At 36.2% G+C, this 13,869-nt stretch overlaps 1 protein-coding gene across 4 annotated transcripts in view; it reads right to left on the bottom strand.

The window, feature by feature from the left end:
- Window positions 1-274: 274 nt before the first annotated feature.
- LOC149578294 (protein SUPPRESSOR OF K(+) TRANSPORT GROWTH DEFECT 1-like) overlaps window positions 275-13,869 on the bottom strand; it is a 47,266-nt gene continuing 33,671 nt past the window's right edge. For all 4 annotated transcript variants that reach the window (XM_089828099.1, XM_089828116.1, XM_089828112.1 and 1 more), the window contains 6 exons: window positions 11,467-11,665; window positions 1,459-1,527; window positions 1,233-1,307; window positions 971-1,069; window positions 672-836; window positions 275-585 (listed from right to left, as the gene is read on the bottom strand). In XM_089828099.1, coding sequence (XP_089684225.1) covers window positions 460-585; window positions 672-836; window positions 971-1,069; window positions 1,233-1,307; window positions 1,459-1,527; window positions 11,467-11,665 — 733 coding nt within the window. In that variant the 3' untranslated portion in view covers window positions 275-459. The remainder of the gene's footprint in view (window positions 586-671; window positions 837-970; window positions 1,070-1,232; window positions 1,308-1,458; window positions 1,528-11,466; window positions 11,666-13,869) is intronic.

Genomic DNA, 13,869 nt, shown 5'->3' with positions numbered 1-13,869 from the left:
GTACTGCTTTTCTTATGGCAGGCTGGATAAACAAGATTCGATAAATTACAGACGGTAAAACTGTTGTTCAGAGCTTGGAAGGTGTGAATATTTATGTGGGCAATATTTACAGACCTTGACAATAGATTGCCTAGAAGACCAAGCTGCCATAGAAATATGATTTACTATATGTAAATGAATAATGAATGATAATTGCAGAACTGGAGTTCTAGAATATGAGGCCACAAACTTTAAAATTTGAGACGTGAGTCAAACAGGAAAAGTAAAACAGTCGTATACAATGACAAATTCATATTAGTTGACAAGAAATACAACGAGCCAAAATCAGACGATATTTGGGGCTAGAAATCAATGACACTAGTAATAACAATAATAGAGCTCACCATGTTAATTGAAAGCTGATGACTTAGTTTTCATAAAATTACAAATTCAGTTTATCGACAGCTTTAATTGGAACTGTCAGCCATCTTCACCAAATTCCTTAGTAAATCTCTCATGCACTTCCAGGTTCTCCTTGCTAACAGTTGGCTTTTGCCTTGCAAGAACTTTATCAAAATCTATTTTTGAGATTGGCGGTGGTAGGATCTGTAACGGGAGAATTGGATATATGTTCAGCTTTTGCCAACTGTAAAGATATATGAGGTGAATAACAATTCAGTTACAGAAAGTACCTTTGCAGCTAGTCCAGCTGCTGCAAGGTCCTGCATAGTTGTCTGTACAGCACCAGCTTGCCTGGGACCACAAGGCATCCACATTTCTCCATCCTCTGTTGAAATCTTCTTGAAGAACATGGCATCTTGAGTTTTCCGTACAGGTTCAAATAGAACATCTTTTACCTGTCATCAGTAGCAACACATTAGACATAGCATAATATGTCCATCTTTAATGAGGCCAAAAAGTTTAATACTTTTCCTTGAATTCCACAATCTAATTAGTGGCAAATAGAAGGAAGAGATAAAAAGTTACTTACACAGACTGATATATCAGAACCAGAGAAACCCTCTGTTCTACGAGCAAGATCCTCAAAATCCTTTTCGCTGAGATTGTTAGGTGTATCACCTAAATGGACCTAAATATCACACATGCACATATTAATTGTACAATATATTTTGTCATCATTTTAACAGTACATAAGGAGAATTTGCTTTGTTATAAAATTATCTTCTGTTGCTACATTTATGCTTCCACTTATTACATTCTAACTCCTCCTGATGAAGGCAGAGACGGCATACCTTGAACATATGCTGCCTTGCCTTGAGATCTGGTAAAGGGATGTAGATCCGTTTGTCAAATCGCCTTCTGATTGCCTGTAACAAAGTCACCAATGATCAAAGTTGTCATTTCATATGTCTATTCAACATGTTCACTTTTAATTCCATACTATAGCATGCTAATACTAATAGAAGAGCTCTGTAAGAAATTGTCTATTTTTTGTTAAATTCTATTAGTAAATCCAACCTGGTCCAATGCATAGGGAGTGTTAGTAGCAGCCAGAACAAGCACTTTGTGGTCATTACTACCCACACCCTGTACAAGGAAAAAAGGAGTTACATAAAATATTACGTTAAATGTAGTAAAAAAATATAATGTAAGCAGACGATCCAGGTAATTGGATACTTGACCCTCATTTTAACAAAATAATCACAGCTAAAAAGGAATCATTGCTAGGTTCAAGCATGCCATTAAAACAATGAAATAACGGTATCTAAGCTGATTAGTATAATCCAATGATAAATTATGAGAATAAAAAATAAAATAAAAAGTATTATGCAGGACCAGTACTCATGATCATGTTCTGAAGGATCTGAAACAATTTGACAATCATATGGATAGAATAGAGAAAATCATGCCAAAAAATATTAAACCATCACTGTTTCTTTTCTGCAATTAATAGCCTACCAGATTAAGTATTATCCAACAATTAACTCTTTCAATATAAAGAGAAGTGCAACCTTTCAAAGAATTATCAACCAAAGTTCAGTCCAGAATTGAGTCCCTTTAAGAATGTTGCTTAACAATACTGGAAAAGCTACCATTCAAGTTCTTCTAGGTTTGAGGAAAGGTAAATATGATATCCCTCCCTGGGCAATATTCTGACATAGGACCTGTGTACATGCAATTATTAACTGAAGAGCAGCAGAAAAACTAATCTAGCCTCTAACAGCGCTCCAGAATATCAAAATGGATCAATGAAAAAAGCTATTAACAAATCCATATGCTTCTTGAAAGGCCTGCCATATCTAGGTTTCACCATACTCAAATGTCTTGGCAATGCTTGGTTGTGCTTATAGTAATTTCAGGATTTAAAATTAAAACAAGCTAATAGAACAGTGCAAAATAAAAATTAGACCTGCCAAATAAAATAAAAAATTAGATACAATGTCTTCGAGTGTCTGTCTCTCTGCAAGATCTTCTGTGCTGAAATCTCTCTTAGCTAAAAGCTCTATCAGCAATTTTCTTTTTAATGCGTGCCCCCTTTCATGGGATAATTTTGCATCGTAAGGTTTTATATATAGAGACTTGTCTAATGATTACTAGTTTGATTACCTCTGATTTGGATGTGTTCGCTCCTAGATTTCATCTTCTCTGAATTTAATTTTGTCCTTCAATTGCCTTCTAGTACTCCTGATTAGCTACTATAACTTGATGTACCTCTGTGTCCTACTAGATGACTTCAGTAATTCATAGGTATAATCTGATTTGTTCTTTTCTTTCTTCTCTACAGAAAAGTCTCAACATTTCTCTACTCAATGAATTATATAAAGACATCTATGAGACTCTCTAAATAAATGATGCCATCTAGCTCTAATCTCATCTATTAAAAAGCTAAAAATGTTTTTCTCACCCCCATTTCATTTCCACATCATATGTGTATCTTGGTCTCTAAATTGATTATATAACCTATTACGTACAGCTTGAAAACTTTAAAACAGCACGCCTCCAAGACACGGGGCGACACTGAAGTCTTATTACATTATGGCATTATGCAACAAAAATAATTAAAGAAATCATTCTATGAAGAGGTGAGGCACCTGGAAAATATCTCAGTATTTCCCCTGTACAATATGGACATTCAAAACTGTTATTCAGCTCCAATCTGAGTACTTGCATCTCTTTCCCACCTCCTAATGTCAGGAAGCAGCATTTGTGATTTAACATTTTAATTCTACTTCAAACCCACTTTTAAAAAAATTGGCTTTTCATTAATGTCCAAAGAACACTCAAGCAAGAGCAATCATTGAGTTATGCATAAAGGTCTAACCATGAGGCATCCATCACATTAATGTGCAATATAAAAGTTTTCCTTTAAACAAATAAAAAAGAATTAAATTATCATTGATACGAAAACAAATCAACCTTTCAATGAGCAGTTACAGAAAACAGTCAATACAATTGAAGAATGTTGAATAGAAGCAAGTGGAGCTTGAAAAAGCAATATTTGTATGTAGGCTAGTACACAGACAATCATAAACAAATTACTTGATAGAAAGAATATACAACATTACCCAGAATTCTCTAAATTTGATAATGGACAACAAAAACTATATGCATAATGTGAAGGCTAAGAATTATGGACCTGCTCAACCAACACAGTACCACCAACCTAAATGAAAAAAGACTAAGTTTCTCTAAATTTCATAACGACAAAAATATCTAGACATACACAATGTAGTTGTCTTCAATTTTGAAAATGCTTAACTAGCAAAAACTGCTGTCTAAACTTACATTTCTGAGCCTAGTATACCAATATGTCATTGGTGTACTGTGTCAACCTCGAGTGCTTCAAACTGATGACAAATCAATGTGATCCCACCTCATTTAATAGCAAGATATCCACAAAGCTTGGTGAGAAAAAAAATATTTGACTACAATACATTAAGCATTGAAGCACATATTATCTTTGAGCTTGGTTTACTTGAAAACGAGTCTAAGAAACTCAAGAACAATGTCCCATACAAAGGAGATTCGTATGCAATCTTCAACAGCTTGAGATTGAGCATATTGTCAAACCAGGCTATAAAAGTTAAAATCATTATCCTTACCATCCTCAACAAATGTGTATAGGCCATATATAGGAAGCTTGACATTGGACTTAAATCTCCATCTTTCAAGTACAAACCAACCTCATCAGAGAGCTTAAAATCATGTTGTCCTATTCTCCAACCAATTCCAGTAGCTAGACTGATTTCTTCTTGATAATTCAAAAGATTGGTGGTAACAGATGCAGAAGCTACAAAAGTTTCAAGTTTATCTGCAGTCTTTTATCAGAGATGCAGTGGAACAAGATAAAATGCAACTCATAATAGAAAACAGCCAAAATACCACATTTGAATATACCAGAAAACAATAAGTGAATGAGCAAAACAATAGGTTATGGACATCATCAATCCAAGTTGGTCATGTCACACCATGTCAATCAATTCTTGATTGCACATTCCAAAGGCTTTTGACAAGAAAGATGAATTGTTTTTACCTGATTGCCTAGGAGTTTCAACAATGCTTATTAGAGCCTAAATTTTCTCCCAAGAGTCCATGCCCAATGAAAGAGTTGAGCTAACTTGAGTACATAAATATGTTACAAGCTAGGATTGCTGTTGCACCAAAAGATCGACCTGTTAATGCCCGATACAACCACTAGAATTATAGAATACAGGAGGTGGTTAAGCCATGTCACAAATCCCGAGGGGAACGTTACAAGCTAGGATTGTCATTGCACCAAAAAGATCGATCTGTCAATGCCCGATACAACCACTAAACTTTAGAACACAAGAGGCAGTTAAGCCATGTCACAAATTCCAAATGGGAACATTGATGGTTAGTCCAACAAAAAATTCCTATCCTAATAAGAAACAAACCTAGGAATTGGTTTCATACCAACCAACCACTACAAAGTGATGCAGAGATAAAACTCAATGGAAGAAAAAAACAAAAAGAACCAGCACCAGCAAGAGATAGATAATAAAATTCTTCTAATTGATTTATCAAATGAACAATACATACACTTGCTTTCCTATTGATTTCCTCTCCCCGTAACCTTCTATCCAAAAACTTGACCTAAACCTAAACCTAAAACTCTACTTATACTTGCTAGGACAGCATACGGAACATTCTAGATTATTACAATATAGAAAATTCTAGATCAATATAGAATAGGGAAGAATGACCCCACAATGGTCTGAACAAATCCAAAGAAAAGATCTTATCCTAATGACGAAATCGGGTTAAATTTCTCAAGTTGGCTCGTGCATAAAACTTGACCTAAATACTTTATGAGGGTGCTCCTACACCATACTCCCTAGGAAATTTTACCTCAAGCCCACTTGAGATGAGCTCTTGTAGAGTGGTACCCTACTTGATATTGTGTTCGGTCATCCACACAACATCTACATCCGAATAACATCTGACTCCTTTCCTCTTTTTTGCTTTATGACTTTGGTTTCTTGCTGTGATGTCTTCTTAAATGGTAGACGTTGAATGCCTTCTGTATCAGCAATCTATCCTGTATCAATTTCTGCAATGGTTGTTTTGAAATGTGTGAGGTCTGCTATGTTGAAGATGGGAGAAATGCCAATCTCAGGTGGCAATTGAATCTCATAAGCATTGGTTCCAAACTTCTTCAATATTTGACAAGGACCTAGTTTTCTCAACATAAGCTTGGTAGATTTACCTTTTGGTAGCCTCTCTTTCTTGAGATTTGCATCATTCTAAATCTCCCACTTCAAATTCTAAGTGTCTCTGTTTCTAATCGGCATGCTTCTTATACTTGTCAGACGTTTGTTGGAGTTGTGTTTTGACTTCATCATGGATTTCTTTTATGATTGTAGCAAATTCTTCTCCTTAGGCACTAACTTGTTGCTGTGAACTCATGTCTCTTAACTCAAAAATCCCTCTAGGATGAATTCCATAAACCACTTGAAATGGTGACTTTCCTATACTTCTATTGATGGAGTCATTATATACAAATTCAGCTTGGGGTAGGATTGCATCCCATTTTGTTGCATGTTGTCTTGTAAGTGTTCTTAACAAATTGCCCAATGTTTTATTAACTACCTCTGTTTGGCCATCAGTTTGAGGGTGGTAGGCTAATGAAAATGATAAATTGGTTCCAAGTTTCCTCCATAAAGTTCTCCAAAAGTGTCCTACAAACTTCACATCCCTGTCTGAAACTATGTTGAGAGGTAGCCTGTGAATCCTTATGACTTCCTTGAAAAATAGATATGCTATATGAGAAGCATCATAGGTCGACTTACATGGTAAGAAGTGAGCCATTTTGTTGAACCTATCTATTACAACAAATACACTATCATGCCCCTTTTGTGTCCATGGCAGCCCCATTACAAAATCCATCGTTATGCTTTTCCAGGGTCTAGATGGTATTGGCAAAGGTTGATAAAGCCCAACATTTGTAGTCCTTCCTTTGGCTCTTTGACAAATCATACATGTTTCCACATAGTCTCTAACATCAGTATGAAGTTTAGGCCAATAATAGTACCTCCTAGCCAATTCTAAGGTTTTATCCAAACCAAAATGTCCACCCATTGTTCCACTGTGCTTCTCTTTGATAATGTTTGTCCTCATAGAGCATCTGGGTACACATTGTTGTCCTCCTTTGAAAAGAAGTATGTCTTGTATCAAAAAATCAGGGAAATCAGCATGGTATCTCTCACCAAACTCCATACATACCTTGTAGATGTCACCAAAATCTGGATCTGCTACATACATGCCCTTGAGTGCTTCAATTCCCACACTTTCTAGTTGTATCTGGGAGACAGTCAGATTCCTTCTACTAAGAGCATCAGCAACCTTGTTTGATATGCCCTTCTTATGCTTGATGGTGAAGGTATAGGCCTGTAAATACTCCATCCATTTCATGTGCCTATGATTTAATTTGTCTTGGCTATTCAGAAAACTGAGTGCTTGGTTATCAGTATACACAACAAACTCTTTTGGCAACAACTAATGTCTCCACCTTTTGAGAGCTTGAACCAACGCATACATTTCTAGGTCATATGAAGAGTATTTCTACTTGGCTTCATTGAGCTTTTCACTTGAGAAAGCCACTGCTTTTCCTTCTTGACTAAGAACTACCCCCATAGCAACCTTGCTAGCATCACATTCTACTTGGAAAACTTTGTTAAAATCAAGTAAAGAAAGAATTGGCTGCTCACTAACCTTTTTCTTAAGCAATTCAAAAGCTTCGTTTGCTGATTGACTCCATGCAAACTTACACTTCCTTCCTCCTTTAATAGTTTCTAACATAGGAGCACATATATGACTGAAGTTTCTTATGAATTTTCCTATAAAATGTAGCAAGGCCATGAAAGCTTCTAAGATCTCCAACTGTTTTTGGAGGTGGCCAGGATAGTGTAGCACTTACCTTATCTTTATCCATCTTCAAACTACCTTGGGAGATCACAAAACCAAGATATGTCAGCTCCTCTTGCATGAACAAACACTTTTCCAAATTTATTACCAATTTCTCCTCGTTAAGTCTTCTCAAAACCACGTCAATGTGCTCTAGGTGTTCTTCCTTTGTCTTGCTGAAAATTATTATGTCATCTAAATATACTATGACAAACTTGCCATTGAAGTCTTTGAGTATTTCATTCATAAGTCTCATGAAAGTACTAGGAGCATTAGAGAGTCCAAATGGCATTACCTTCCATTCATATAATCCATCATTGGTTTTGAATGTTGTCTTCCACTCATCTCCAGCTCTTATCCTTATTTGATGGTACCCACTTTTTAAGTCAATCTTGGAGAAATACTTTGCACCTCCCAAACAATCAAACAAATCTTCAATTCTTGGCATTGTTATATCTAATTGTAATCTTATTAATGGCTCTAGAATCAACGCACAACCTCCAAGTTCCTTCCTTCTTGGGTGCCAAAACAGTAGGTACAGCACATGGGCTTAAGCTTTTTACAATCAAGCCAAAATCGAGTAACTCCTTTACTTGTCTAACAATCTCTTCATTTTGCTGAGGTGTCATCTTGTATGCAGCCTTATTGGGTAAAGCAGCTCCAAGAATGAAATCAATACAATGGCTAATGTCTTGTATGGGTGGCAAAGACTTTGGCATACCTTCTGAAATCAAACCTTCAAACTTATCCAAAAGTTCTTTCACTTCATTAGGAATTGTCTTCTTTGTTTCAGCCTCCTTTCTGTCATTTCCAACGGGTTCTTGTGGTTGTGGTTTAGGCAACCAAAAAAAACAAGGTTTAGGTTCATCCTTCATGTCCCATAAGAATTCATTTTTATCAACCATCATAATTTTGGCTTCCCTCTCTTTATTTTCTTCCACTTCTTCATGATCAACAAATGGAATCAATCTAATCACCTTTCCATCCTTCTTGATGGTGTACATATTGAGTTTTTTATCATGTTGTGCCTGCAAATCATACTGCCAAGGCCTACCAAATAATAGGTGGCATACATCCATGTGAACTATATCACACAAAATTCTGTCCTTATACTTTCCAATCTGAAAATCAACCCATGATTGCTCATTTACAAGAGTTTGTTAACCCTTTGTTAGCCATGAAACCTTATAAGGAAAAGGATGAGGTATTCTCCTAAGTATTAACTTCTCACCATCTCAAAAGAAACTAAATTTTTAGTAGATCTTGAGTCAATAATGACTTTACATACTTTAACTCCAGATTTGCAAGCAGTCCTAAAGATAGTTTTCCTTTGTGGTGGTTCCATGGTAGTAGGCACTTTCAAAAGTGTTTTTCTCATCATTAAACTTTCTCCTCTTTCAAGTACACTATCTGAATCAGCCATCTCCTTCTCTTGGTATTCATCATCTTGTACCAAATGTGTTCTTTCACCTTGTGAACTTGAACTTGCTCTATCCGGACACCTAGACGCATAATGTCCCTCCTTGTTGCAATTGAAACAAACAATCGGACTTGTCCTTCTACCACCAAATCCACCTCTTGAATTGCCTCTTCTACCTCTAAAAAGTTACCTCTGAAATTTGCTTCACTTTGACTGGTGTCTTTCTTTATCTCCTTATGATCTTCATGGTTTTGTCCTCTTCCTTGGAAATTTCCTTTTCCCCTTTGATTTCTTCCTCTTCCTCTGCTATTTTGTTCTTGCCTTCTTTTCAATTTGGCTTCCACCTTCAATGCTAGTTGATAACATTTTTGTATTGTATCAGGACACAATAAATTAAGTTCTTCTTGAATGTTCAACCTCAATCCATTGATATATCTACCAACTTTTACACTTTCACATTCACTCTACTTTGCCCTCAGGGTTAATTTTTGGAATTCTTCAGTATAGGTAGTGACATCTAGCTCCTTTTGTCTTAAACTTTGTCTCCTTCGATGAAGTTGGATTTCATAATCTTCAGGTAAGTATGTTTCTCTCACCTTGGCACACATCCTTTCCCATGAAGTTATCATGTTCTTACCTTCTTTGACCCTTTCTCCTTGAGTGAAATTCCACCAAGTGAGGGCTGGTCCCTTCAACTTTGACTTGGCAATTTTTACCTTGTCCTTTTCTACTATATTTTAACATTCAAAATGGTTGTTCAAGGCTTCTATCCAATCCACGACAGCATCAGCATCCATCTTTCCCGAAAAGATGGGTAGGTCACCTTTGGCATCCTTCTTGCCAACTCTTTCAAGGGCTTCTATGAAATATCTCTAGTCTGCAGGTAAGTACACCACCTCCTGCTCAGGGGTATCCTCTTCTTCCCCCTCTTCCTCTTGCTCTAAAGGAACCTTTGCTCCCTTTTCCATCCGGCCCTTCATCTTCTCAAATTCATCTAATACCCACTTATTGATTTTCTCCTATTTTTGCATCTTCTTTGCCAGTTCAGCATTGGTGACCATGTTTGATGTTTCAACTTCTGACTCTGATCCAGACATAAAATCTAATTGCCTCAGGAGCTTTCCCCAAGCTCTGATACCAAAAATGATGCAGAGATAAAACTCAACGGAAGAAAAAACAAAAGGAACCAGCGCCAGCAAGAAATAGATAATAAAATTCTTCTAATTGATTTATCAAATGAACAATACATACCCTTGCTTTCCTACAGATTTCTTCTCCCCATAACTTTCTATCGAAAAACTTGACCTAAACCTAAACCTAAAACTTTATTTATGCTTGCTAGGACAGTATACAGAACATTCTAGATTATTACAATATAGAAAATTCTAGATCAATATAGAATAGGGAAGAATGACCCCACAATGGTCTGAACAAATCCCAAGAAAAGATCTTATCCTAATGACAAAATCAGGATAAATTTCTCAAGTCGGCTCATGCATAAAACTTGACCTAAATACTTTATGTGGGTGCTCCTGCACCACAAAGACTAGTTATAATTTCAACAATTGAAAAAACACTAATCAACCTCATATATATCTACTAATGGTTCTGGTAGCAGTAGCATTATGGTAATGAATGCAGAAATAAACCAAAAAACTAGGTCATGTTGTCAAGGCATAACTCCTTTCCACATCACAATATGAAACCACGTAATGAATTGGAAAAACATGGATGATACTATAGACTTTGACCCTTCAAAAAGAGCTTTGAACAGCCCTGAAACTGAAATACATAAAAGAAGAAAATTCCAAGAAAATTGAAACACAAAAGTTCAATATTTTGTGAGTTTGTTGTCCTCACAACCCCACTCGGAGCATTTGGGCCAAACTCCTGTCATGTGATTTATCATTTTCCATTTAAATTGCTACATTTTATATTTTTCAATTGTCAGGATCCTACTGAAAATAGTATAAAGGAATTGACATCCAAATGTTAAAATGTCATTTTGTTGTAGCTTTACACCTCTTCTCAGAGATCCCACCTTTCTGTAGATAACACTTTGTTTCCAACAAAGATTTAGTCTACATTGTAGTGAATATTGATTTGCTATTTGTGAATTGTGATCTCCTGATTCGGTTTCCTTGTCATTTACATTGCTTTTATAACTCATTATGTTTTTGAAATATAGTGTGCTGTTCATTGGGGTGCCAATCAAGATCTGAGTGAAATTGACTCATCTATAGAAAAGGCAAGAAAGACGCTCAATTTTGCAAAATGTGGTCACCTGCATAGCTTTTAAAAAATTGGGGAAACCAACTTATTTTCAAATATCAAATGTATAAATATAGAAACTTACAGAAATATAAACAATTTTCTCCTTTGACAAAGAGAACATATCATATGTATATGCCATGGAAAAATCTCAATTTCTAAACAGTGAAACTTACCGTGCATAGGCAAAAAAGAACACACACTATGATAGGAACATAAAACCTTATAACTTTGTCATTTCAATTTGTATTCAAAAGCTAAGTTACAAACAATTATCTTCTAAATCCAGATTGTAACCACATTGAAGTATTTGCTAATTATATTGTTTACATATTCCAAAATAACTTCCAAAAGAAACTTCATCCAGCTTTCTGAATTTTAATGGCTGAGGAAGTTTATTTGATCAATACCTGCATCTGAACCAAAAGTTCAGTTTTTATTCGTCGAGAAGCCTCACTTTCATTTCCTTCTCCCCGCTGCCCACACAAGGAATCTATTTCGTCAATGAATATGATAGAAGGCGCAGAATCCCGGGCCATTTGGAATAGGTTTGAAACAAGTTTCTCACTTTCACCCATCCATTTTGAAACAAGATCAGACGAAGAAATGCTGCCAAATGAATATCGCACATGGTAGCAAAGTGAGCAACCAATATCACAAAACTCATTTACATAAATCTCATCATTCACACTATGAACATTTAAAATGCTTTCAGATATATATTCAATTAAATTCTTTGAGAAAAAATATGGCCAACTGCCATATACAAAATTTATATGCAGGACCAAGGCATCAAAATGAATTTAGCATTCAACTTCGACAATGTCTTTTCCAATGAATACAACCTAAACTCCATTTAAATAGAAAACACACAGCAGACAATGACATTACATTGATTAAAGGTTCTCTTCTACAGCATGAAAACCTCTAATTGACACTTAGAATACTTAATGCTGTGTACTAGAACCCAACACATGCAAAAGGACTGACAAGTCTAATAAGATCCATCAACAGTTTGCTGTTTCTATACATAATGTGGTATAAATGCAAAAGCATATTGTAAATTGAAAATCAAATGCAATTACCAATACAATATTACGATCCGTCTATAACGACAGTTGCTTAACAAGAAATCCATATAAGGTGTCAGGATCTTTTGGCTCCACAGCACAGCTGTGGCAAACCACACAAAAGTAATAGCTTCAAATCAGCTGTTCACCTTCCCAACTAGCCAAATATTGTCATCAAAAGTCTACAGATACAAGGAAAGGACCTTTTAATTAAAAAAGAGGTCCATATTTGTATTGTGAATATTGATGTGGTATTCAATAGATACTAAACATCCCTTCTCTAGAATATTAACCTAAACAGAAAGAGAACAATTTGAAGACACCAAACTAGACAAGATACTCATCTGATATCTCCAATTGATAAACCAAGGACAAAAATAAAAAGTTGCATTAAAATTAAGTACCTGCAGAAGTGTTGTCTTAGCAAGAATAGTCCCATGCATGAATATAAACGAATTTACAACAATGAAAATTTTGATGAGAATATCATGTTTTGGATTAAGGTAAAAACAGGTTTTAGAGGGGGACCCGTAACCTCCTACAAAACACTACATCAGATGTTCAAATAAGCTTATCAAAACAAAACACTGCTGGCACAGCCACAACCAACAAACCCAAACCCCACCCAGAACTGACACCCAGAAACCCACAAAGACAAAACAGGACATAGACACAGAGACAACCAGAATCCTAGGCTAGCTTCCTTAAGAGCTTTAGCCTCTTGGTTCTCAATGACAGTGACTTTATCAATAAACTCCTTCAGAGTCTAAACAGCCTTTGAAGAAACAAGGGCAGTGATCTTGCCCATGCTGGCCCAATGTGTTTGCCAGGACCCTCCATAGCAGCAACATCAGCCTTCTTCTCCAACCCACTCTGACCGGCTTCCTGATTCTCATCCTTCTTCTCCAAGCTGCCAAACACCTTCTTAAGCTTACAAATGATCACATTCATCTTCTCCTCACTGTCACAAAGAATGTCCTTCAGATTGTCTCCGTACGATTTGATCTTCTCTGGAATCTAACCAACCCTAATTCCCAAACTCTTTCTAGTCTTAATATCATTTTCCGGTTGGGTCTAAAGACTTCCCACCTTAGCATTAAGGTTATGAATTTCTTTGTAGATACAGTAATCCAGCGCAAAGAGAGTTGTCGGTCTTACCTTTAGCCTTGTGAAAGAACTCCAGATGGCCTTGCTGAATGTCCCCACAAATCTCCACGCTCTGTTAGAGGGAATCCTTCCCACCACCTACAATCTCTTTATGGGCAGGAAGAATGTTAGGGTCCAAAGGTCCTGCAGTAGAACCAGAGGTAGGGTACCCAACAATGTTGGTGATAGGAGTCTCACCAAATCCAAATTGTTGAACTTTGTCATCAATATTTTGGTTATGATTATCAGATGCAATCTTGTCATTATTCTCCTGGTTTCCCTCGATTTCCTGCACTTCCATTGGCAAAGGGTTGTACTCAGTCTACATAATGGTGCCTTTATTCTCAACCTTCTCATAGTTAGAAGCAGGGAATTAATTCTCCATTCTAAAATCCACTGAGGAAACCTCCTCATCATCAGTTTCGATTCCCTTAGCTTCATCAAACCAGGGCTTAGCAACAGCAATCATTGTCATGTTAACACTAAGCCTCTCCATATAATGTTAATCACTACCTTTGGTCCATACAAGATTTCCTACATTGAACAGCAATCACAGTATCAGCAATAGGTTGCATATGCTTAAAATTTAAGTGCATA

Source organism: Cupressus sempervirens, chromosome 1 (assembly GCF_028749045.1).
Source record: "Cupressus sempervirens isolate cs-2001-9-10 chromosome 1, ASM2874904v1, whole genome shotgun sequence".
Lineage (NCBI taxonomy): Eukaryota > Viridiplantae > Streptophyta > Pinopsida > Cupressales > Cupressaceae > Cupressus > Cupressus sempervirens.
The sequence above is the reverse complement of the archived record's forward strand: the minus strand, read 5'-3'. Positions and strand labels throughout refer to the sequence as shown.